The 25,860-nt window shown below is 42.4% G+C and overlaps 2 protein-coding genes and 1 non-coding gene across 8 annotated transcripts in view; all 3 read left to right on the top strand.

Annotated features, from left to right (window-relative positions):
* Window positions 1–19,059, top strand: part of LOC117902203 (semaphorin-1A) — a 113,113-nt gene extending 94,054 nt beyond the window's left edge. The window contains exons 5-21 of one of the 6 annotated variants that reach the window (XR_004649381.1): window positions 6,211–6,315; window positions 7,168–7,256; window positions 7,423–7,564; window positions 7,626–7,747; window positions 7,816–7,896; window positions 8,493–8,638; window positions 12,922–13,004; window positions 13,065–13,208; window positions 13,271–13,382; window positions 13,610–13,752; window positions 13,829–13,957; window positions 15,028–15,235; window positions 15,303–15,576; window positions 15,646–15,699; window positions 16,789–16,851; window positions 18,219–18,291; window positions 18,839–18,896. Coding sequence is in view for 4 of the 6 variants with exons in the window: in XM_034813419.1 (XP_034669310.1) it covers window positions 6,211–6,315; window positions 7,168–7,256; window positions 7,423–7,564; window positions 7,626–7,747; window positions 7,816–7,896; window positions 8,493–8,638; window positions 12,922–13,004; window positions 13,065–13,208; window positions 13,271–13,382; window positions 13,610–13,752; window positions 13,829–13,957; window positions 15,028–15,235; window positions 15,303–15,576; window positions 15,646–15,699; window positions 18,219–18,291; window positions 18,839–19,029 (2,096 nt within the window). In the remaining 2 variants the exon portion in view is untranslated. Of the gene's footprint in view, window positions 1–6,210; window positions 6,316–7,167; window positions 7,257–7,422; window positions 7,565–7,625; window positions 7,748–7,815; window positions 7,897–8,492; window positions 8,639–12,921; window positions 13,005–13,064; window positions 13,209–13,270; window positions 13,383–13,609; window positions 13,753–13,828; window positions 13,958–15,027; window positions 15,236–15,302; window positions 15,577–15,645; window positions 15,700–16,788; window positions 16,852–17,049; window positions 17,106–18,218; window positions 18,292–18,838 lie in introns of those variants that run through there. The other 5 variants (XR_004649382.1, XM_034813420.1, XM_034813419.1 and 2 more) reach the window with 5 other exon arrangements.
* Trnad-guc lies at window positions 4,736–4,807 on the top strand. The gene has a single exon. It is a non-coding gene; the product is annotated as a tRNA-Asp (tRNA).
* LOC117902207 (SH3 domain-binding protein 1) lies at window positions 19,026–25,425 on the top strand. Its single transcript, XM_034813427.1, has one exon. The coding sequence runs from the start codon at window positions 19,051–19,053 to the stop codon at window positions 19,753–19,755; it is 705 nt and encodes a 234-aa protein (XP_034669318.1). The 5' UTR covers window positions 19,026–19,050; the 3' UTR covers window positions 19,756–25,425.
* The last annotated feature ends 435 nt before the right edge of the window (window positions 25,426–25,860 follow it).

Genomic DNA, 25,860 nt, shown 5'->3' with positions numbered 1-25,860 from the left:
TCGTTTTCTTTCTGCATTGCCAATTAGACAGCAAACACATTTGAAATCCCTTTTAGCTGCATAAATCCCAGGCACTGCTCGGCTACTCGAGGACTCCTAGTCCTTGCTCCAAGAGTCTGTGTGTCTGTTTTCTTTTTTGGGACTTGTCCAAACGTAACATAATTCATAAGGCACACACATATACACACACTCAGGCAGAGAGAAAACAGGATAACGACATTTGAGTGATGTTAGTGTGCCACACAGAAGGAGAGACGGAGAGATGGAGACGGGAGCACAGCAACAGCAAGAGCTGGAGAGAGAGAGGAACATAGAGAATGTGTGAAATGGTCTTAGAACACATTGAGGGAAAGAGGCCCTTGAGTTTAGTGTTAAAAATGAGAGCCAAAACCAACAGACATGATGCATACATGTAACCAAGAGAGCTGCTGCTGCTGCTGCTGGCTAAACATATAAATTACAGACAAACTGCCATAAACACGCACCCATTCTCGTGCCCGCACCCGCATGGCAACACTTCCTAACCACCATTACCCTGTGCCCCCATGCCTTACCCCCCATTAACATCCTGTTGAAACAGTGGACAGGTTGCCTGAGCATTTCCAGGGTGTTACTTCCTTCCTGATGCTGGCTGCCAGGAAGGAGATGAAATGGATGGGAAGCCCTGCTAATCCTGCATCCCCTCGGCAGCTTACACGCCCCTAATCTAGATCCGGATCCGTTCCTGCCATCAGCATATGTAAATCTTTTTCCAACCGTCTGCTCGGAGGCGAAGAGGCAGAGTGGAAAGCTACCATTAATAACAGATAATTACGCCCAGAGTCAGCCCCAAACTTGAGACGACTTTGGCCTGAATTGGATTCTTTGTATTCATTGAATCCACTCGTAGTCCCAGTCGGGCACTTGCCTTGCAAGAGCCAAGCCAAGAGCTGCTCTGAGCCAATTGGCCCAACTTTCGTGCCCAAATCCAAAAAAGAGGGCCATTGGCAAGCTGCCTTGGCCGAAGCAGCTCGCTTGAATATCCATTTGGGGCAGCGACAAGAAAGACATTAACTTTTAATTTGATCATTTCTAAGCGCAATGCCAGATGCACACAGATGCAGATACACAGATACGAATGCACAGATGCCGAGATGCCGAGATGCAAATACGCCTGGGGGGGGGAAAGTCAAACTCATTTGGCCCCTTACAGAGTGGAGCGATTGGAGAGTGAAGTGAAGCGAGCCAACAGCTGATAATTGTGGTGCGCCAATAAAAACCAAATTAAGCTAATTGCAAAATTTTGCAAACTCCCAAAGCCAACGAGAATGAGAACGAGAACAAGAACAATCAAAAGCAGCAGCAGCAGCAGCAGCAGCAGCAGAGAAGCAGAAGGAAGATGGCCAGAAAATGGCATAATAAAACCGAAAAGAATCATGAAAGTGGAGCAGGCGAAATGTGACTCTGCCTTCTTGGCCTTCCTTCCATCTTCTCCTCCTTCTCCTTCTCCTTCCCCGTCTTGGGGGAGGACACATGTTGCCAAAAACTTTTGCTTCGATTTGCCTCCACACACAGAGTTTTGCTCTCTGGTCTGTGCTGCAATGCTAACAGAGCACAGCACAAGTGAAATGTAATTACATCCCAGAAATTGATAACACACACACAAAAATGGCCAAGAAAATGTGCAGGAATATGTCGACTATGAGTACGTTGTGGGCCCTCTGCCAGCGAATGTAATTAAAGCCTTGACTCGGCCATGGGCGGGGCGGGGGCTGCCATGAACAACGAATTTGGTGACTTAAGATGGGATCTGCCCTGCCATTGAACTGGGTCAGCCACATGGCTGTAATTATGCTAATTAATAGGCCAAAAGCTTTGCTTTAAAATTTCCAAATCCAGCCTCTGTCTCCCTCTGACTATCTGCTGTGCTCAACTTCAAGGATAAACCTTGGGAAAACTACTTGGCAATGCAAAGTCAAAAATTAGTGAAAACTGCAAGACTGCATTTTTATTTCGAATTTATTTAAAGAAAAATAAACTTAACTCTAGGACAAATAGATGTAAGGCCATGAGAATAAACTTATATCCATCTGGAATGTAGCCATAAAAGCATGTAGCATTCACTTATGTGTATGCCTGCATTTATTGTTACTATTTGCACGCATAATGCTGTAAATCTCCGAAATTCCTTGGCAATTTCAAGCAAATGAAGCAATTAAGTCGTGTGCAATTTCTGCACCGCTCAGTCGCTTTATAGGAATTATAATAGCTAATGCATGGAGCGCATATGCATGGCTGAATACACAACAAGCTTATGTGTAATTATTCCTAAGCGAGCTATTGAAATGAGGGCTTTAGCCGTACGGAACACACCCCTGCAAGGCCCGTGGCATGGCATGAAAAACAATGGGCCTCTGTTGGCCCTGAAAGTGGAAATAAAAAAAGGAAAATTATAAATATATGTGTGTGTGTGTGTGTGTGTGTGTGTTTTGATATCAAATATTTAAAACGCAACGTTCCGAGCAAGAGCGGACATGAGCGGCAATGTAATAAAGTTACGCCTTCCTGCCTGCCTCGTTGCCTCGTTGCCTGGGGGTCTCTCCCGGGGTGCAACGTCCCTGTCCCTGTCCCTCTAACCATTCCGTGCGTCGTCCTGTCATTGAAAATGAGTGTAATTTATGTATTAGCGTGTGAGTATGTGTGTGTGTGTCTGTTTGTGTTTGTGTATGTGTCTGCCGCATAATAAAACATGCAAAAATATGCAAATTGCCGCAGTCAACGCGATGAACTTTCATTACGCCTTGTTCTCGTCATTCTAAAGAGCGTTTTCCGTTCCGTTACGTTCCGTTCCGTTCGTACGTTGTTATGAAAATCGATTATGAGTAAGTCACTTAAAGAGTTTATCGAACTTTATGCCACACACTGCGAGAGAGAGCTGCGGGCTTGCGAAGACTTTCTGCCGAGTGCATAGAGAGGCTCAAGCCAAAAGGAGAAAAGGATATGGATAAGGGTGAGCGAGCGAGTGTGGGGTTGCAAGAAAAGTGGAGGTGCATAATTTTTGCACGCTAGATTGTCATTTAAAATGAGTTAAGTCCCGGCAATTGCTGCAATGCGGAAAACTTTGCCAGCTCTCCCAGGCCAGGTCTCCCGAAGAGTCCCGTGCACTATCTGCCGCCCAGTCGCTGTTCGCGTTGGTAGTTGGACGTTTGGGTCGGGTCGGGTCGTCAGGTAACTGGCGTTATAATGAGCAAACACTAAAAGCAAACGTAGCTGCACGAAACAATGACGAGAAAGAGACCGACAGACAGAGCACAAGACAGAGGAGAGCGTATAAAGGGCAGAAAGAAAGAGCCGGAGAGCGAGAGACGGGGAGCCAGAGCAAAAAGACACACACAAACAAAAACCAATTAGATGCAACGTGCACAGAGGCGCCACACAGCGAAGGCCAAAGGTGGCAGCAGCCACTCTTCCGTGTCCTGTCGATGTTGTGACAAGCGACGGACGGGGCTGACTGCTCCTCAGTCCCGACTATGTGTATCTGTACCTGAGCAAGTGGGTAGTGAGGGGCACGCTGAGGGGCAGGGCTCGTCCATTGTGCAGCTTGTTAGCCAAGCCAAAAAAAGAAGGAGGGAAACCTAAAATAAAGCTATAACAATGACAACTTTTGGTCGCTATGCTAATTGCATTCTCTGTGTTAATCACCTGCCATTCAGCAGCACTCTTCCCACCGTTTTGCAGATGGATATCTTCAAAAGTGAAACAAAGAATACTTTTATTAGATGCTTAGATTACGTGACAGTTGTTGCAAACAGATGTAAACCTTTAACTCGCCAATTTACAAGTAAAGTTCAAGAAATTGTAGAGAAATAAATAAAATAAATTTAAATTAAAGACTCTGAGGGTCAGGTAATAAATACAAAGAGCTCTCCTTATAAAAACAAGTCTTCTGAGCTGCTTAAATATATCATAAATATTCATAAATTCGAAGTGTTTAATCAGCGGAGTTAAATCTAGAAAAAAAAACATTATTTTAAAAAAGATGTGAAAAATGAGCATATTGAAAAATTAAAGATTTTAATATAACTCTCTGCCAGCTCCTCTCCTTGTTACCATTCCCTTAAATTTGAAAATTGCTTTTATTGGCCGTTACCATCACCTGTCCCACGTTCCTGCCAACTCCCACGCCATCCCCAATGGGGGTGCTAGAAGTTGCCTCAGCGGATTCTTGGCTGTGCTTCCCGGACACGAGCCGATTTTACTTTTCACTCACCGCGTGACTTTTACAGCCTCTTAATTTAAGCACTCGCCTGCAGCAATAGCAATAGCTCCAAGGGGATGGGCTGTAATGGCCTAAGAGTGGCAAGATGGGAGGGAAGGGGATGTTGGCTCCAAAATTAATTTGTTGCAGACTCGCGCTTTTAATGTGGCTTTTTGTTGATTTAATGTTGTTTTGCGCCTTCCTACCTACCCCCCCACGCGTTCTTGTCACGTAATTTGCGTTTTCTATTCGATTTTTTGTTGTGATAGCAGAGCTGCCACGCCCATGTGCCTGATGTTGAAATTTGCATGCAACATGAAAATCTATTGAAAATAAGGCCACCCTTGGCGGTGATGAAGATATTTTTCATGTTCCAAAAATATATTTGTACACAAAAATTATCTTGAAATTAGTTTGATTAGATTAAGCCTTAGATATGCTCTCTGCCACGTCAGTGCTGTATAACATGATGCCTAATTTGTCGTCCAGGGATCAACATCCTCGATAGTATAGTGGTCAGTATCCCCGCCTGTCACGCGGGAGACCGGGGTTCAATTCCCCGTCGGGGAGAGATGTGAAATTCTTTTTTCTTGCCTGTTTTATTTGTAGTAGAAATAAATAAATAAACTTTATATACTACAGGACAACAACAAAAAAGCCTGTGAAACTTTCGCTTGGTCTGCAAATCTCCCTGTGTGTGTGTGTGTCTGACAGTCACTCCTTCCGTCTCACAATCACAATTTTGATAAATTAAAGATAAATTCATCTGCAGTTGGCTTTCTCTTGCGCTGCAGCCATAGAATGAATTATATGTAAATAAATGAAATACTTTGTATGCCAAACAAAGTTGAGACCCCACCTTGTCCCTTGCACCTCCTCCATCTGCCAGTCCGCAAATGCTGCATGCGCCGTCTGTCTGAGTCTGTTGCTGTATCTTGGAAGATGCATGGATAATGCGGCACTTTGTCGGGGTTCTGGCTGCCCCTAAAGTGCCTGAAAAGAGTGGACTGTGGGAATCAGACATTCCCGCAGAGCAATTGATGATTGCATTGGAATCCACAGAGTCTGTGCTGGGTAATGTATAGACTGGAATGGGTGGGGAGGGGTTTGAGTTTTTGGAGGCCGACGGCAAAGCCATTTCCGGCCAGACAATAAACGGGCGCTCGGCATTTCCGTTTGCCTGCGTTGTTGCCGCTCCTGTTTTTCCATATTTCCTTCTTGTGTTCATGTTATTGAAGCTCCGACAATGGAAAAGCCATAGCCAGAAAGCCGGCGACAAGCCCAAGCCCAAGCCCAAGCACAAGCCAATTCACTGCACAAACGAAAATCAAAACAAAACAACAGCAAACAAAAAAAAAAACGCAGGCCCAGAAAAAGAAAATCTCATTTATCTTCGCTGGAGCCGGCCGCAGGGGCCCGTCCGATACCGATGCCGAGGCCGAGGCCGGCTCTGAGGCTTGTCGAAAAGTTTTCCCTCGTTGTTCTTGTCGTTTAACTTAATGGAATTTGGTGCGCATATTCGGCCAGGGACAACAGGGACAACAGGGCTGACAGGGCCGTGCGTATGTGTAATGATTTGTCCCAGACAATCAGCAATTGATGAAAATTGTATGAGACATATTTCTAATGTGTTTTCCGTTTCGCCAGGAACAACAGACAGGGTATTCAAATGCGCTGCATAAATAATTTCTTGGCAAAGATTCAAAGGAAATTTGTGTTTGTTTCTTGCAGCTAATAGAATGCGACACAGAATTGAAATTTATTTACAAATAATGCGACTGAAAAGTGTGTGCAAAATGGATAATAAATGCTGGCATTTAAGGTTTATATTTTGATTGGCTTAACTTAACTTTCTGCCTTTAAATGTCCATGGAAATTATATGCATTAAGAGTATCATCTGTTTGTATTTATTGTTAATCATTTGATGTGTGCAAATGTGACTCATCCAATATATTTTCCTTTTTCTTTGCAGATAATGAACTATACTCGGGCACTGTGGCCGATTTCAGCGGCAGTGATCCGATTATCTATCGAGAGCCGCTGCAGACCGAGCAGTACGACAGCCTCAGTCTCAACGGTAAGTTGTAACCACTTCTGGTAATTGAAAACGTCAAGACTGTCATGTTAATGCCTCTACGCGTTCCCCTTTCCCATTCCCATTCCATTTCCGGGTGCATCTGAGCTGCCCCGTACCCGTGTTACCTCCCATTGTCAGTGGCCTCTGCTGTCCTGGACGCCTGCTGTCATATGGCGATTGCGTGCGATTGCCTTTTGCATATTTCAAGGACCTCCTCGGTGTCTCGCTCGCTCGCGTTGCCCTGCACAGCTTCCATTAACTGAATCTGAGTAGACATTGGCACGTTCGACTGTCATTTACCAACGAAGATGGTAGGACCCCCCACCTATCTGTCCTGTCCGTCAGTGTTCATAATTTATGTGGTTGCTGCACGAGGGGGGTGCTGCTGCCTGCTGGTTGCCCGTGAAGGCTGTGAATATTTCATAGAGTCCAGTGTCAGGGTCCAAATATTTGTATTTATCGCTGTCCATATATGAACGAGTATAATTCTAGATATGTAAATATGTATTCCCCATTTAAAGTCAAGCGTTGCCAATGGCTGACCCACTTATATCCGAAATATTCATTACGTAGTCAAGCTTAACTTGTCCCTAATCACGCCCCTTAATACGTAGCACGAGATGAATCCATTCGTCTGTTCATCTCCCAACATAAAGTTAATGCCCCTCCACTGATAGCTGACAGCAAATAGCAATCGACCCGCTCCTAGGACACGCACAGCAACGCTCATAAATTCGTGAAAATTCGACGAAAATCGAAAACTGTCAGCGATAAAAATGTTTACAACAAGCTGAAGGAGCACAACTACAAATGCATTTGATGACTAAACTTTTTTGTTGTTTCCCCACACAGCCCCGAACTTTGTGAGCTCATTCACGCAGGGAGATTTCGTGTACTTCTTCTTCAGGGAGACAGCCGTGGAGTTCATCAACTGCGGCAAGGTGAGTTTTTCCCCAATCAGTTTGGACAACAGGCCACAAAACAAAGGCAATCAACGGAGAGCATATTTCTGCTGATGTTTGGCCAACGGAAGGTCCATTGTTTGTGGTCCGCAGATTGTCTGCCCAGCGACCAACAGCAGATATAATATTTATTTTCGATTTTCAGGCGATTTATTCGCGTGTGGCCCGCGTTTGTAAATGGGATAAGGGTGGACCGCATCGGTTCCGCAATCGCTGGACATCGTTCCTCAAGTCCCGCCTGAATTGCTCGATACCGGGCGACTATCCCTTCTACTTCAACGAAATACGTGAGTTTGCCAGGACAAAAGCGATACGAATATTAAATTTCATTATATTTCGCAACCTTAGAATCGGCCAGCAATCTGGTGGCGGGAGAGTATGGCTCGATGAGCTCGAAACTAATCTACGGAGTCTTCAATACACCCGCCAACTCGATACCCGGCTCAGCTGTGTGTGCCTTTGCCCTGCAGGTGAGTGACCCTTTCGGAGTCTTTGAGCGATACAAAATACTGAATGAATCTCGTTGTGCCATCCGCAGGACATAGCCGATACCTTTGAGGGCCAGTTCAAGGAGCAGAGCGGCATCGGCTCCAACTGGCTGCCGGTAAACAATGCCAAGGTGAGTGCCTTGCAGGGTATACTCGTACTTAGCGTTCAACCACAAGTTAGGGCTGTTGCCTTTGCCTTCCTTGTAAGCGCACTTGGACGCAGCTGTTGCCATGCAAATTTATGACTTATGGCCGGGCATGCCATAAAAAATGCCCAAAGGCAAATGTATTTTTCGTTTGGCACCAAAATTTGCATTTGCAACTCGAAATGCTTTTGCCAATTTCGGGCCAGAAGATGACTTGACTGCACATGTCGCCATCGATTTGGTGGCCTTTCTTCTCCTTACATTCTGGCAGTTGATGTGCGGTCAGGCGAGAGCTCAAGGGAAGCCAAAAGCCAAAACTTAAACGTATATTCAAAGCTCATTTGGGGTCGGCATAAACATAAATGTTTACAGCAATGTTTGGGTTTGGACTCTGGTAAACAAATGTATTTGAAATCAGATATTAAAAAGAAAATTCTTTTAGCTCACAAAAGTACAAACTTTGCAGCCAAAAAGCACATTCAAAAAAGGGTTACGAAAAAGAGTAATCACCATCGCAGCCCATTGCTGACTAATATTTTATTTAGCCTTGTATCTCATTCGCTTTTCGTTTCTTTTTTTAGGTTCCTGAACCGCGTCCCGGCTCCTGTCACAATGATTCACGAACGCTTCCGGACCCGACATTAAATTTCATCAAAACACATTCGCTAATGGACGAGAATGTGCCGGCGTTTTTCGGTCAACCGATTTTGGTCCGGACGAGCACAATGTGAGTACAATCAAATGCCACACAGCAGAGTCACTCACTCACTCTGCTTTGGCTCATCTTTATTTCGTTACTCGGCTGCTTCCGCTTCCGTTGGTGGCAAAGGGCCAACACAAAAAGACCAAGTTAGACCCTGCCGAGCTGAAATAATGCTGCGGCAGTGTATCCACAATTTATTTGCAGCATTTAAAGTACAGACAAAAAGCTGCAGTGCAATGGCGAACTTGAATACGTGACGGGGTCTAATTGGGGAAGCTGTTCAGCTGCAATTTGTGGCTATTTCGGAGCTTAATGTGTGGGCAGTCTGTGGGGAGCGAAGAAAGATAAGAAATTCCTGCCAAATACTATTTAAATCAAAGCGAATGCAATCTACGTAATCGCATTGCTTTTAATATAAATTTGATACTCTTTGCGGACAGCTCGCTCGTTGCACATTGAAGCGCTTGCACTTGCACCTAAGGCACTTGCGTCATGTGGCTGCACTCGGTTCATACTTCAATGTTTCAGCACCTGTGCCGCATCCGCATCCGCATCCGCATCCACTCTCAAAATGGAAATTGGCTAAAGGTGTTAGCCAGAGCATATAACCGTAAACTATAACAATCTGAACTTTAGGACGCAGCGGGAGGGGAAGGGCAAGGGGAACCGCATGACTCAGTGCAAGAGGTGCGAGCGTCGAGCATGTTGGGTCGTTCCCCATAAATTATTTGAAAAGATTGTGCCAACCGAGATGGCAGAGTGGGCTGGGGGGACGGGAATAGGAATGCGGTAAGGGAATTTAAAAATTCAATTTGGCAACTTTTCCATGTAATTGAGCCACAATTACGAAGCACTGTTCAGATGTGTGTGGGAGGTAAAAGCGGTAAAACTTTAAAGAGGGTAAATCATAAGCGAGCCACTGAGCAGCCCCTCGACCGAGAGTGGAGTCGGTTCCAGGTGGAAGGTGGGCTTGGGTTGGGTAGTGGCAGGGAGCTGCTGTTACTGGTACTGCTAGTGGTACTGGTGGCTGCTGTCCTGGCCTGGCCTGGCCTGCTGCTGCTGCTGCAGTGAAGCGATAGTTTGAAGCAAACGAACCGAACCAGCCAGAAGAAAATGCATGGATGCGCCGAGGAGGCAACCCGTAACGAAAATATGTATGCACAACTGAATAAATTAGAATGAAATATGGAACACGTAGCAACAACGCAGACTGCCGACTGCCGACTGCCGACAACCTCCTCCACATCCACATTCGCTTCCTTATCCCTCATTCCCATTCCCATTCGCATACCCATTCGTGTGCCACATGAGCACACCACAACAAATGCATGAGGCAAAGGGTGTGCGGTGAGGTGAGGTGAGTGGATCGAGCGGGACAAGTGGTGTGCGAGTGGGTGCCGTGGGGAGCAGAATGGCCACTTTCTGCAACTGAATCATTGCATTTTGGGTCTCAGGCCGGCAAACGGATGCGATGCGATGCTATGCGATGCTATGGGATGCTGTGGGACGCCAGAGACCAGAGGCGGGCATGCATCAGAATTTAATCAAGACCCAAGACTCAATTCAATTGCATAAAAATGTGCAAAAGTTACTTGAACATTTTCCTTTTCTTTTTTTTTTGGCTCAACTATTTTTGTATGGAAGGGAGGGGAGGGGCGGAGCACCACTGGCGCATTTCCCTCCCAGCTTCCTGCTAACCCAAATATTGAATTAAATTCCCCATTTACTGCTGGAAATCTCTATGAAGCGTCATAAGTCGTGAAAATGAAATAAAAGCGGCCTAATGAAGTGGGGCAAACCAGGAACAAAACGGAAATGCATTTGGGGGCTTTCCATGGAAAGTATCTTGAAAAATAATTAAAAGCACTAAACCATATTTTAGATTCAAATATCTGAGAACTATACAATGAAGAAATCTCTGCCTAAAAGTTATTCCGTTAATGAATCACTTTAAATAAATTGCCAACACTTTTTGTCAGAGATTATGTTCCATCTTCGGGAAATGCAATACTCGTTTGCTTTATTGGCTTTTGTCTACTTTTCACCTTGAACTTGCTTTACTTTTTGCCACATCCTCCAAGACAGGTCGAAGTCCTTAAGGACCAAGACCAACAATTTCATTTATCATATTTTCCATTTATATTTTCAACAATTCGCATAAATTATTTCAAAGTCTAAATGAAAACCAAAACGAGACAACCGCAAAGGGTATGCGGGGGAGGACTATTGGAAATCGAACACAAAATGACAAAATCAAATCAGAAATTGCCCAAAAATGTGGACAGAAATTTTGCTGAGAGACAGAAATTTATTATAATTTCATTTGTGGCCGGACAGAGGGGAGAATCGCTTGTCTGGGGGCCATCGACCACTTCCGTTCTTCGAGGGATATCCAGCCAGCTCTCCAGCAGGGGCGTGGCATAAATATAAATCTTGGAAGGAAGGAACTTGGGAAGGGACATTGGCCAGGCAGCAGCAGCGGAGACAGGACACAAAAGCAGGAGGATTTGCATGCTTGGATGAGGAGTGGTGGGGAGGGAGGACCAAAGTTTGCCGCAAGTCGAAAGTTGTAGCATCTCTGAGAAAAGTTGAATGTTTCAGCAAGTTGGCAGCTTTGGCTCTGTTGCAAATTGCTTCCTGACTTGGACCGGAAGTATCCCATATTCAACTGATTTCTGGCAGCTGGCTGACCATATCCCGTGCCTTCAAAAACCCACCTCTGCCCCTCTGCCCCTCCTACGGATGCCCTGTCCTTGCTTATCGTGTCTCGCCGTTCTTATCGCCAGGCAATGGCAATGGCAGCCCACCTCAGGCGGCGGCAATGTGGTTTGGGTTTGGGCTTGGGTTTGGGTGGGGAGAAGGTTAACTTCCTTTCTGCTTTGTCTGTCGCTGTCCCTGTCCCCAACTTGTTGTTGTTGCTGTCATCGTCGCCCTCCGAAACCCATCCGAGCGATGCAAAAAGTTGGCAACATTTTTGCAAGTTTCAATTGCCCCCGGACTCTGGACCTGGACTCTGGACTTTGACCCGAAGCTGGACATGTCTCTGGCCCTGACTTGGCTCCCCCAGACTTTAAACAATTTTCCCATTTTCTAGTTTCGACTTCAAATATCAGTGTATTTGCTGTGCACATGTATTGCATGTCCCGAACATTCCATTCCACACTTGGCCTTTCATTTTTCTCATTTTTTGGGCCATGCAAAAAACTTTGCGCCAACTTTTGCTCCTGGACATTGTTCTGTCTTCCATTTTAGTTTCAAATTTGAATGGAGTTTAATATTCAAAACGCCCTTTACTTCAATAGTATTGGCAATCAGTTTTATTTATTTATTGATTTGCAGAGTAAAATAAATAAATGTTGACTGAAAAAGTATATTCGAAATTTAACATCAGACATGTGGCAGTTGGGAAAAGCTTCAAAGTTTAAACTATGCCAGCACAAAAGAATACACAGAGAGAGATTAGTTAATTAACAATAAAAAGCAAAAGCCATCGTGGGAGGCAGCTCTAGTTTCAGCTCTAGTTGCAGCTCTAGTGGTTGTCCTTGATGCCAGTGCTGCTGTGCCAGACATTTGCATTTAAATCGAGGCAGGCGGCAATCGTGACAGCAACAATAGACATGGGGCCAGGCCACAAATGTTGCAGCGACGGCGGCGGAGGGACGGCACGGACATTCAGGCGCTTCTGTGGTGGAATCAGAGAGAGAGAATTTTCATTTTCATTTTCATTTTTATTTCATCTAGTTGTGTGCTGCTGTTTCAGTTACTGCGAATATGTATATATTTCTTGTACATATAAATACACACAAATTGTTTGCCTCTTGTCCAGCGACAATGTTTTTGCGTCCGTCTGTCTGTCTGTGCCTCAGTGTCTGTGTTGGTGTGGCACTGCCACACTGCCACACTGTCGTTGCAGTTGTACGAGTAGCTGTGGCTGTGGCTTTCTGGCATTCTGCTTCTCGTACAACCCCCGGACAGCAGCCAGCGACCATTTTGGCGTCTGTCCATTATTAATGGACATCTAACCAAAATGACAGACGTCCATCCATCCGTCCATTGTCAGTGGAACAGAACAGAACAAAACAGACGAAAAACAATGTTGCAAAACAAAGAAAACAACAACTAAAGAAAACATCCATTGACATTTCTCGTTGTGTTTCATATAAAACGAGTAGCAGCGGCAGACAAAGCGAGCTGCGAGCTGAAATAAAGACTAGATCCAAGTGAAATCGAACACCCCTGACAGCTGCAACATTAATTACGTATCTGGATGGATAATATTATGTTTATTTGTGTCTTCCCATTTGCAGTTATCGCTTCACGCAAATCGCTGTCGATGCACAGATCAAAACTCCGGGCGGCAAGACATACGATGTGATATTTGTTGGCACAGGTGAGCTCCATTAAACTACATTAGAATTCATACAAAAATCATTAACCAATTAATTTGTAGACCATGGCAAGATCATCAAGTCGGTGAATGCCGAATCGGCAGATTCCGCTGACAAGGTTACCTCCGTGGTCATCGAGGAGATCGATGTGCTGACCAAAAGCGAACCCATACGGAACCTGGAAATAGTGCGAACCATGCAATACGGTGAGTCAAATGCCACATAGCCTAAGGGAAACTCAAGTTAACTCCTTGGGGCTCTTCCACAGATCAACCCAAGGATGGCAGCTACGACGATGGCAAATTAATCATTGTGACAGACAGTCAGGTGATAGCCATACAACTGCATCGTTGTCACAACGACAAAATCACCAGCTGCAGGTAGGTCGCCACATGCCAGACAATGCAGAGAAGACACCAGAGAATGGCATTTTTATTATCATGTAACAATTTGCGTGACTTTCCATGGCATGCCGTGCGCCTGTCTGGCCGGGCCACTTGACTGCCTCAATATGCTGCGCATTTATGGAGCTTTTACATTTTTTACATTTCACAATTTTTGCAATATATTTATCCCGCCACCTCCACCTCCACCTCTCCATCTGCAGCGAGTGCGTCGCCTTGCAGGATCCTTACTGTGCCTGGGACAAAATTGCCGGCAAGTGTCGCTCCCATGGTGCACCACGTTGGCTCGAGGAGAACTATTTCTACCAGAATGTGTCCACTGGCCAGCATGCGGCCTGTCCCTCAGGTGAGTACCAGTGCCGGCCCAGCCATCGAACGCGAAATTAACCTCTGCTCTGTTCTTGCCCCTTCACACTCTCCAGGCAAAATCAATTCAAAGGATGCCAATGTGGGCGAGCAGAAGGGTTTCCGGAATGACATGGACTTATTGGATTCGCGTCGTCAGAGCAAGGATCAGGAAATCATCGACAATATTGATAAGAACTTTGAAGGTGATTTATCTAAGCGTTTCCCCCCCCTCCCACGTCTCTCTGTGCGCTCTCTGCGCGCATCTTTATGTTGCCATATTTTGCTGTTCGTATTTTTTGTATAATGCACGTACTTGCTTGTCACTCTTCCTGAGTTGGGGCTGGCTCCCTTACTCTGCCCTGACCCCCTCTCTCTTTGCTATCTGTATCTGTGTACCTGCGCTAACCTGTGCCCCTCCTCGGTAACTCTTACCCCTCTTGTCTATGTCTGTTGTCTTCTGGTGCAAATCACAATTTCATTCCCCAGACTCCGTTGGCTTATTGCCACTTTGTGCTATTCAATTTCAATCCCAAATGCTTCCCATGCACTTTATTTCACGCGGAAAATACACGCGAACGGACTGTTTTGCTGTTGAAGTCAACTTTTGAATGGTTAACCATCTCAGATGAGTGAAGTTGTTCCATTTGCCATGGAAAAAGCTCTGTCTTGGGAGTACATCTTGTGCGGATAATTTTCTGCTTAATAAAAGATACTGGAACTATTTGTTGGGTATAGTAAATGTATCTGTTTACTCATTGAATGAAGGCTCATTCCTAAGGCTCAAGATACAGCAAGTACTTTGCTCCCGATCGTCTCCTAATTTATCCTACTTTTGACTGCTTGTTTAAAACTAAATCTACCCATATGTATACCCATTTATAATACTCAAATATTACCATACCATGTGTTGATGTTGTTGTACAATTATATTAACGATTCTTGTTCAATGTTCTTCTTGTTTCTTTTTTTGTATGATTTCCATCTGTTATCCTTGTAACGTGCGTTCTAAATTCGATGTTTGGATGTTTATTGATGTCGTTGCAACACTCGTTAATGGATCATCTTCCATATAAACCCCACACTGAAACCGCCCCACCTGAAACCACCTGACACCCGACACCCGACACAACAAACAAACAAACAACAAATCCAATCTATACAATATCTGTGTTGTTGTGTATTGAAATGTTTGTTGAATGTTTTACCTAAATGCACAAACTGTATCGATGCGAACCAACCAACATTTTATTTGCACAAATTATTCTAATCGAAGGCCCTCAAATTTCCGCAGACATTATCAATGCCCAGTATACGGTGGAGACTCTGGTGATGGCCGTGCTGGCCGGATCGATATTCTCCCTGCTCGTGGGCTTCTTTACAGGCTACTTCTGCGGCAGGCGCTGCCACAAGGACGAGGACGATAATCTGCCGTATCCGGACACGGAGTACGAGTACTTTGAGCAGCGCCAGAATGTCAATAGGTGAGTGAGCAGTCCGCTAATCTATTCTCCACTCATTACTGATTACCCGCCGGCTCTCTCCCTCCAGCAGCTTCCCCTCCTCGTGCCGCATCCAGCAGGAGCCCAAGCTGCTGCCCCAGGTGGAGGAGGTGACCTATGCGGAGCCCGTGCTGCTGCCACAGCCACCGCCGCAGAACAAGATGCACTCGCCAAAGAACACGCTGCGCAAGCCACCCATGCACCAGATGCACCAGGGACCCAACTCGGAGACGCTCTTCCAGTTCCAGCCGGACGGCTACAACACACAGCAGACATATCGCGGACGCGACAACTTTGGAACGTTGCGCTCCCACCAGGTGATGGTGAGTATGCACGCACCCCCGAGAGTGACATTGCTCATCTATCACTTCCATCTCCTCCCCCCACAACAGGGTGACAACTATCGACGCGGCGATGGCTTTTCGACCACACGCAGCGTCAAGAAGGTAAGTTTGTTCACTCCAACTGGGGCTGTGGCGATTGATTATTTTCATTTCCGATTCGTACTACTACTACTACAACTACAACTACAACTAAAACCTAATACTAATCTCTAATTGTAACTCTAATTGCGCTCTTTCGATGTTGTTGACATTTATTGACATTAGTTAACATTACTTAACTAACTAACTAACTAACTCTAAGTCGGAATACCTTGTGGTGCCCTTGTATTTGATTGAACTCTCCTCGCACACTCGTCGATTGGTGTATTTCTTAGACTCACTTTTCGAACATATAACTATTTGATGTATTTGCTGTATGTGTGTATGTGTGTATGTGATGTATCATGTGTGCGTGTGTTTTTATCACCCATAGTACCTATCAGATAAATGTTTAAGCACAAACATCATCCACATAAATGTTGTACCTATTACCTGTCATTGATGTTGCACATTATAATTTAGTTGTACCATTTGCATGTCTGTTTTATGTTTCATCTATGCATACATACATCTGCATTTATTTTACTTTATTAAGTATGCATTTAAGTCATAGTTGGGTGTACTTAAACTTATGGAAACACTTATAAAATATCTGTTAATATTTATTGTATATTTCTGTTTTCAATTGGTTGCTTCCTTATCGGGCCATTCCTAAACCATTAAGATTACCATTTTCCATCTGTGTATATAAATATCATATAGGAATTCCTCATCAACCATTACTTTCTTTTGCCAATATATCTAAAATGTATCTTCGTATCGCTTGGGTTATTGTCTTCGAGTTGGAAATACACCAATCGTTCGAATTGAGTTGGGTTGGATCTATGCAGGCCCCTCGCTCTCTCCTTTATCTCTCTCTTGCTCTGTCTCTCTCTCTGTTAGCACTTTGTATAGCTAATATTCCTAACTCAGAGAAAAAGAACCACTTTCTATATCGTTACTAACTTCTTCATGCTATCGAACTATTCACAAAACTCACAAAAAACAGACTGCAGACACCTAACCAACATGAAAATACCTCTGAAAAAACAAAAAAGAAAACAAAAACTCTATCTCTATCTTTTCTCTCTTCTTTTTCCCTTTTTTCATCAGGTTTACCTTTGAGACGGGAGTGGGGCGGCTGAAACCAGTCAGGGACTAATTACCCAAAATATGGTAAATACTTTATGCATAACTAAAGCAAATTTAGTTCATTTTCTTTCACCCAACTTTTTATTCATATGTTTTAAATATATTATTTTGGCTTTTATTTGTTGTTACCTGTTTATCATTATTTTGTTTGCCAGGTTGGGGTTTATTTTGCGGCCTAACTTCCCGTTTAATATTTCCGTTTCCAAATATTCCGCTCAAAAGCTGCAATGTGGAAGCTCTCGTCACATGGAGCTCAACAGAAATTCGCTAGGCAAAAAGTAATTTCTGAATAAATATCCAAACATTTTTGCAAATTTGCTCACCTTTCGATCTAGTTTCGATCTTTTATTCTTTGGTTTGGTTATACATGAGTTCTTTTTTGAATAGATCCGTTCCGTAGGCACCAAGTTGTTGAAGATTTGTTGTTTGTTCTCTCTCTCTCTCTCTCTCTCTCTCTTAAGTCACTGTTTTTCTATTGGTTCCACATTACATTTATGCGAATGCCAAAAACGAAATTCTCAATCGATCAATCAGCCAAATCAGTCAATCGGTCAATCGGTCAATGGTTGTCAATTCAGTCCAGTCAGCCAGCCATCCCGCGCCCAACTCGTTTCGTCGTCAGTCCATCCATGGCCAGCGCCGCCTCCCTCCTCCAACCCAAGCCTGAACTCTGTATGCCTGAAAGTGTGTGTGTGTGTGTGTCTGGGCGTGTGGGTGTATGCTTTGGGTTGGACCTAGCGCTATACTACTCTAAGAACTGTCTACCCAAAACACTTGAATCGCTTGAACTCCTCTGCATGGGCGCCGTTCTAGACTCCTCCCCACAACAAACAAACAAAAAAACACCCAAGAATCCTACTTCAATGATTAACTGCTCAACAAGTGTGTCCACAATAGATATACCCACACAATACCCACTCTATGTAACTGCAATAATAAATACTACATGTACTCTAGTAACCTTATACTTTCGATATATAATTATATGCTACATGAAATTATCATTTTATTGCTTGCCAACTAAAAACAGCTCCCCGATTGGAATCACTTGAGAATTCGCATACCAAGAGATCGAAAGTTGCAATTTAAAGATCGGATTGAGAATATTCAGTAAACATTTAGAGTTTATCATTTCGGAATCAATAGAGCCCAAGCATTATAGATCTATAAATTGTCTTTGCCTTGCAACATTTGAGAGCCACAAAATTGACTGCAACGTTTTTTTGTTTTCTTAGATTAAAAAACCAAATTAGAGAATATGTTTTTGGTTGTACTTTTTCGTTTTGTTCCATTTGTATACATATGAATATATATCTTTTTCCGAACTGATTAACGAATAACTTAACGAATAACTGAATATATAAGAAAGTAAATGACACTCCAACCCTTAGGCTGTAAACAACACAAATACACGAAACAGAAGTCTTGGTCGCGCAAGAAGACAGCCGCCCCGTCATGGCATTGGTAAGTTTCACTCTCTCTCTCTCTACCCTCTTCACTCTCTTAACCGTTCACCTACACACATACACAGAGACACTCACGTAGGCACGCTCGCAACGTGGTTTCCCTCTTTGCCTCTTTCCCTTTCTCTCTACCGCTCTAACCTCTGTGGCTTTCTCTCTCCTTCTGAAATGATCTCTGAAGTCTTCGGAAACTTCCATTGGGTCATGCCATCATTTTGTGGATTTATTTACCCTTAAATGATATTGTTGTTTATTTTTTGTACCTACATAACTTATCTCTGTAAATGTAGTATATGGCTGTGTGAGTGTTTATGTGCATGTTGCAACAGATTTGCCATTCCTCAATATTCAATGCCCGATATGTGTATTTTTTGTGTGTCTCTCCACCCCAACCCAAATGCAACATGCACCCAAGCACTTGTACATACGTACATAATACTATATAGTATCTCTGTGGCTGTGTGTGTGTCTCCTGTCTCCACCGATCCACCTATAAAATATTTACCCAAAACTATGTGTTTCTATATCTTTTGGTTTGTTTTTTGCAGTAACTCAACATCGCTCGAATAGCCCCCAGCCACAACCACAGCAACAGCAGCAGCAGGCCCAACAGCAGCCGCACTCCAGCTCCGGCTCGTCGCCGGTAATGTCGAACAGCAGCTCCAGTCCGGCGCCACCCTCGAGCAGTCCCAGCCCCCAGGAGAGCCCCAAGAACTGCAGCTACATTTACCGTGATTGATTGCTATGCAACACCAAGTCGATGCCCCTCATTCAGGCCATGCCCACGCCCACGCCGACACCGACGACCACACCCAATCACCCTACGCCCAGGCCACACCCAGTCGCCAGTCGCCCAGCCCAGCAGGAACATCATGATCATCACAGTCCAATATTCAAGACCTACGCCAAGTCGATGCCTGTGACGCCTATACAACCGCAGTCGCCGATGGAAGAGACGCCCTCCTACGAGCTCTACGAACGCCACGCCCGCTCCGATGCCACATTCCACTTCGACGACGATGTAGATGTGGATGATGATGACGACGATGATGATTTGGAGGATACCTCATCGCTGGCCATGATCACACCGCCGCCACCCTACGACACCCCTTACCTACTATCGCGAAGAACCTGCAACAGTGCGTCGGCGGCGGCGGCTCTATCGCCACCAGTGCCGCCGCCTCGCAGATTCCGCTTCGGCAACCGGGAGTTCTTCAGCATGAGTCCGGGTGGTGGTGGCAGTGCCACGCCCACATCCACATCCAAAGGCAGCGCCATAACACCCACAAAACTGAGCGCCGCTGCGGCGGCCATGTTCGCCACACCACAAATGGCCCAACTGAACCGAAAGTGGGCGCATCTGCAGCGGAAGCGACGGCGGCGGAACAGCAGCTCCGGCGACTCCAAGGAGCTCGACAAACTGGTGCTGCAATCGGTCGACTGGGATGAGAATGAGATGTATTAGTTATGTAGATATGTGTGTCTGTAGCTTAAGAGTGCTGCAGATTTTGGCAGGAGCTGGGTGAGTGGAGATAAGTCCACATACAAGAAACAGATACGATCTCCAACAGGGTCTAGGGCTGAGGCTGAAACTATTGCTATTATGTATGGATACACATCCATCCCCCTTCTCCACTTATCTGCGCTCCACTTATAGCTTGCATTTTTCCCGAAATGAATACACAAACATTTGCGATAGAAGCTGAATGGGGATAGCCGGAGAAATTATACACGAAATTTATAGTTATATATACATACAGCCTACATATACCCAGGCCTGCATAACATACGTATATAAACCATGTACTCGAATGAATATAAATATAGTTCGAGGTTCGAGGAAGGGGCTAAGCTAAGTTAGAGCCAGCTGCAAACGAAACGAGATATTGTTAATTAACATTCATTGAGAACACATTGAGAAGAGAGAAAGGAGTCAACAGCATGTACATATTAATCTTAGAGTTCAAGTTGAAAGACGTAAACGTAGTTTAAGGCAGAACCTTATTTGATTGGAGGAGGGAGTATACGTTATACACACACGTTTTTTGCATTTAAACCCCCAGACAAAATGGAAAAAATAGAATAAATTTACAAAAGAGAGAAGAGAAAACAAAACAAAAGGAAACGCTTATTACTGATTTGTATAAAAACAAAACGAAACACAAAAGAAGTTCTCGTAAAATACCAAAATAGTAGGGCAAAAAAATTAGTCTTTAAGGGCAGCATTCGATTCACAATTCGAGAAACAGATCCTCCACTGCTCCGAAAATGGAACTGCCAACCGCAACAGGAAATATGCTCCAAAAATATATTCTCACACACCAAATCAGACGAAAACTCACACAGAATCTATTAACGAGTGCATTTTCTAAGGTCAATTTTAGTTGCAGAGCCTTAAGCTTCTTTTTACAATTTCAAAATCTGCTTCAACAAATCTGCTATGGAAATGTGTAAATTGTGTACAGGACTCTATACGATAGCCGATCCAAGGATCCGGGCAAACTGTACAGATATATGTGCCATAAATAGGGGACGGGCCAGCTTTGAGTTCAGTTGTTATAGTTTGCATTGCATTTAGGATGGTACTTTACCGGGGACAGAACGAACAGAGCTCTCTCTTAATAAATATGATAAGTATGAGTATGAGAAGGGCGTAGAAGGGTAAAGGTTAAGGTAAACACACATTTATTCCGTGTGAAGTGATCGATCAAAATTTAGTGAAAGCATTAACTAAACTTTAGCCTAGCCACATAGGGTTTGTATTATAGATTAGGCCAGCGGATGGAGAACTTTTGAAGATATTTGCACTAGGGGCATTGCTAATGTTGTTCTCATAATAGAGTATATATACACACACACACACAATACACATTATATAGGTTAAGCTAACCGACATTTAAATATTTTGTATGAAAGAACCTTAACAGAACCTTAACATCCGATTAAATTCAAAAACAAAATATTGTATGGAACACTCGAGGCATTGCAAGTTGCGAGACTCTCTGCACGAGAAAAAAGCGTAGAAATATCTAAATCAAAGCAAAGTTTGTAAGAACAATTAACAAATTGTAGAGTAAACAATAAATAAACAAACACACACTCAACGATCATGTATGTACTATATATAGAAGTGTATGGAGTGGAGTAGCAATTTAAATGCTTTTATATGCAATTTTACTTTTTGACAAAACGTATACAAGTAGGAAAGAAACAGAATCAGAATGAAACGACTCGAAAAGAAATTACATACGAATGCAATACATTTAGACAGCCAAAGACACACAATTCATTATTCTAATCTAATTTTAAATATTTATAATTGTTTGTGCTACATTTTATTTAGTTTTAGTTGTAAATACACCGATTGTACATGTATTTTTTAATGGACTTTCATTGCACTGAAGCAAATATCGTGTTTGTTGCATTAGCTTTGGTTTATTTAGTTTGTACTCTTTGTTTTTGTATTTGTTATTACAACTCAAGTGTGTGGAGTACTTCGAAAGCAATATGAACAACACGTAACAAACAAACAAACAAACAAAAATATATATATTAATGGTACATTTCATAGGAAAAAGCAAATCAAACAAAAGTCAGACACATAGCAGCAGAGTAGCAGCCGCAGCAGCAGAAGCAAAAGGGGAATGAACTAGGAACACCCTTAGGCATACCGTAGGAGTTTGAACTAATTCTAGAACTACAATACATACATCAACTACTTATACAATTGCGTAATCGAGTATTAGCTCGGAATCAGATCATTAACTTTTATACACTTTACCATTTACATATACTATACATAAATATATACAACAAGCGAACAGAATACCGATTTCATAATACATAGTACACGGCAAGCAGAATATGTAGTTAGTTGTACTCGTAATTTAGAGCCAGGCTGCAATTGAAAGGTTTTACAGTGACTCATGCCTACAAACAAACAGAACAAACAAACAACCAGCAACAACAGCACACACATAAAAAGATCCATGAATATACCGATTATATAATTATACATTATGTATATACATATATATACATAGATGACCCATATACATACACTTATTAGATACTTTAGCAGAGAGAGATTCTCTAGAGATGCTTTTAAAAATACAAACAAAATCGAAAATCCCAAAAAAATGAACAAACAAAAATAAATGAATTAAGCAAATGAAAAGTATTTTATTAAAAGACACGACTCTCTCGATTACTCGATGCAAAAGGGGTAGCAGAGTAAAACAGCTAAAGATAGAACATACAATACCCGATATATACAATTTCTTAAAACTTCTGCAAAACAAACAAAAAAAAACACTCGTGAGATCAACAAAACTCAGCAACTTTTTATAGAGGAGCAGCCCAACCAACTGTGGTTCGGATAAAGATGAAGATGAGGATGAAAATGAAAATGAAAATACTTTAAAGATACATTGTAAGCTAATTGAAAACGACTTTTAACTTTCTCCAAATAAGACGAAACGAAACGATTATTAGCCATGTATGCCGACACCCGAAACTGAAATCAGATTGTAGCCAGCGCATTCGTATTTGCTATTTGGCAATTAATAATAAAGAAAAAGAAAATGAGAAGAACGACACAACCGGCATTAACAAATTAGTGACAAAACGCGAGCCCTAGAGAGCGGAAATATAACACATAGGGAGGAATAGGAATAGGTATAGGAACGGAAAACCAAGACACACTCAAGTTCTCATTTTTCCATTAAACGATATATATTCAAGTGCTTCTTACATAAAATAAATAAATATATATATACATATATATAAATGATATATATAACATGAAGATTACATGGTAGAAATTATTATTACGGGACGAAAGCGGAAGCGCAAGCGGAAGGCATTGGCATTATGAATACCTACTAACTAGTTTAAGGCATTTACTATACAGAAAGAAACACAACTCTATTATGATTATTATGTTTTGTGAGCGAACTTGGAGCGAACTATTACAGATTACAGATAACAGAATAGAGAGCAGTTCTAGGGTTAAGCCTTATACTACCTATGCACGATGATTTCCCCCCTCCTGCGGATGATCGTGCCGTGTCGTGCCGTATCAAGCGGGGACACGAAGCGTTTGGTTTTATAATTTCTAAGTAGCCAGCTCTCTATATGCAGTACATATAGGATATATACCATACACAAACAAACGTAATCGATGCATTTTACTTACTTGAAAAGCCATCAATGAAGCAAATGAAGTTACAGCAAATTCATGATTCAATTTATATAATTATGTTAAGATTTTATAACGCAACAAGCCTAACGTATACATTACCTATATGAATACTATTATACGAGACTTTGTAAATAATACTTCAAACCAACCAACAAAAATAAATAATCTTTCATTCGAGCAAAACAAAACAACAAAAAGCCAGGACAAAAACATCAAAAATCATAACGAAACGAAATGAATCGAAACCAAGCTAAATACCGATTCCAGAATCGACTTTTTACAGCCTTGGTTCCAACCACAACACACCACAAGACTCACAGTCCCCCAGAAAGGTGCACGATCCACGAATAGGAGACGAGTATGTTATGCATTCTTTAGCGGTTACAAATACGTAAGGATAAATTTAAATTGTTGAATATGTAGAGCAAAGCATAATTGAAGATAAAGAAGGAATAACAAAATATTTAACCAACATAAGTTACAAAAACGCTATACACAAAACAAACGGTACTTCCAAGCAACTATAGAGCTAACAGCAAACCATTTAAACAATTAAACTGCAAACACTTAATGAATGAAGTTGAACGAAATGAATTGAATTCCGCACTCCTGCCACCCTCCCAAAACTATGGCTCCAAAGTTCACTCTCTCTTCCATAGTACTCTCCCTCTACCAATCGGAAATTCTCCATTATTTCGAATTAAGTTCGAACCAAACGCTTCACAAAACTAAACAAAAACTCCCAACATGAACACAGCGAACTTTGTGCGGAATGTGTGCGAAATCGGTTAATCAGCAGACAGCATACACAGAAGACAGCGAGAAGAAGATCAAGATCAACATGATGAACATCCGTTAAATGAAAGACAAGAAGAACAAACAAAAATTGTTAGTAAAAAGACTGAGCTACAAAATATACAAGAACAAAAAAACAAAAACAGAAGAAATAAAAGCAAACAAAGAACGCTATCGATATCGATAACGAAAGCGAGATGAAAGCTAAAACAAAAGCTAATTAATGAATACTATTGATTTATTGAGGAGTTTATTAATTAATGTGCATTTCTGTGAAAACGGTTTTCTAACTAGACGCTTGACTAGAATTCCATTTCCTTCGGTTCAATATGATTTGGCCAATCGAGAGAAGTTCCTAGCAAACGGAGGCAGCCAGCCCAAAAATATCAATCAGTAAGTGAATCAATCAATCAATCGATCAGATCAGATCAAAACCAGAAAAGGAACTTCTGCCCATCATTGTTAGTCCAGGCCATAATGATTGCTTTTGGCAAACTCATTCATTATCTGCTGATGTGGGTCATTAAATACGTAAATTGAGAACTTTTGTTTCCGTTTGGAATTCGAGATTGTATTGAGATTGAGGTGCTTTCTATTCTTTGGTCACTGCCACAGCATAATCGAGATTAAAATACCTAGAACATATATATACACCAATATATATAGTATATATATACATATATAGAACACGTATGTATGCATACACTTGCTTTTAGCTTTCCTAGAACTCTGATTTCCATACTTGAACGTACAGTAAGCTGCGAGTCATAGGAATTAGTCTCAGACACGAAATAATCAAACTCAAGGCGCTAAAAGAATGCGATTCGATTCGACCCGATTCGATTCGATTTGATGAAAGATTTTCAATTAATTCCACTCCAAAACACTACAGAACAGAACTAAACGAATCGAATCGAAAATACATTAAACTTTATAACATTAAATTCCGAAGCAAAGCAACAAACAAATTGAACACATGCAAAAGCTGAAAGAGAAGCTGATTAATGAAAAACAACAACCACATATTATTAATGATTATTATATTGTATTATTATAACTGAAAATATTTAGATGAAATGACATAATGATTCTTAATTATAACACACATTATTATAGATACATACTGAACAAACCGATGCAAAAAACCCAAAAACCAAAAAAAAACGACAACAAATGAAACAAACAAAAAACGGGAACGGCGAGAAGGGAATCGAAAATGATTAATAAAAATGAAAATATAGAGAATATTATATTATGAACATTCCCCCCAATGCCTTTCAATTCTTTTTGCATTCTTCGCTGCTCTGAAATTCTGCCCTGAACTTTTTGAATATTTTAAATGGTAATTCTCTCGAGATTGATTTTCTCCTTTAACATCAGAATCCAGCAGAGAGATAAGTGAACTCTTCATTTCGAAATGGTAAAAATATCAATCGGAGTGCTGGGAGTTTCATAGCTTGACCGCAGAGACCTAATCAGCTGGTGCCAGTACATGGTAGTCGTACCTAGGGCCAACATTTCTATCAGCGATGCTCCAACATGGCGAAACATGGCTGGCCCCACGAACCGACA

The sequence above is a fragment of the Drosophila subobscura genome, chromosome U (assembly GCF_008121235.1).
Source record: "Drosophila subobscura isolate 14011-0131.10 chromosome U, UCBerk_Dsub_1.0, whole genome shotgun sequence".
In the NCBI taxonomy this organism is placed as follows: domain Eukaryota; kingdom Metazoa; phylum Arthropoda; class Insecta; order Diptera; family Drosophilidae; genus Drosophila; species Drosophila subobscura.
This window is presented reverse-complemented; position numbering and strand designations above follow the sequence as displayed.

Excerpts from the sequence above, each read along its gene's own strand:
- LOC117902207 (XM_034813427.1), top strand. The coding sequence starts at position 19,051 with ATGCCCCTCATTCAGGCCATGCCCACGCCCACGCCGACACCGACGACC.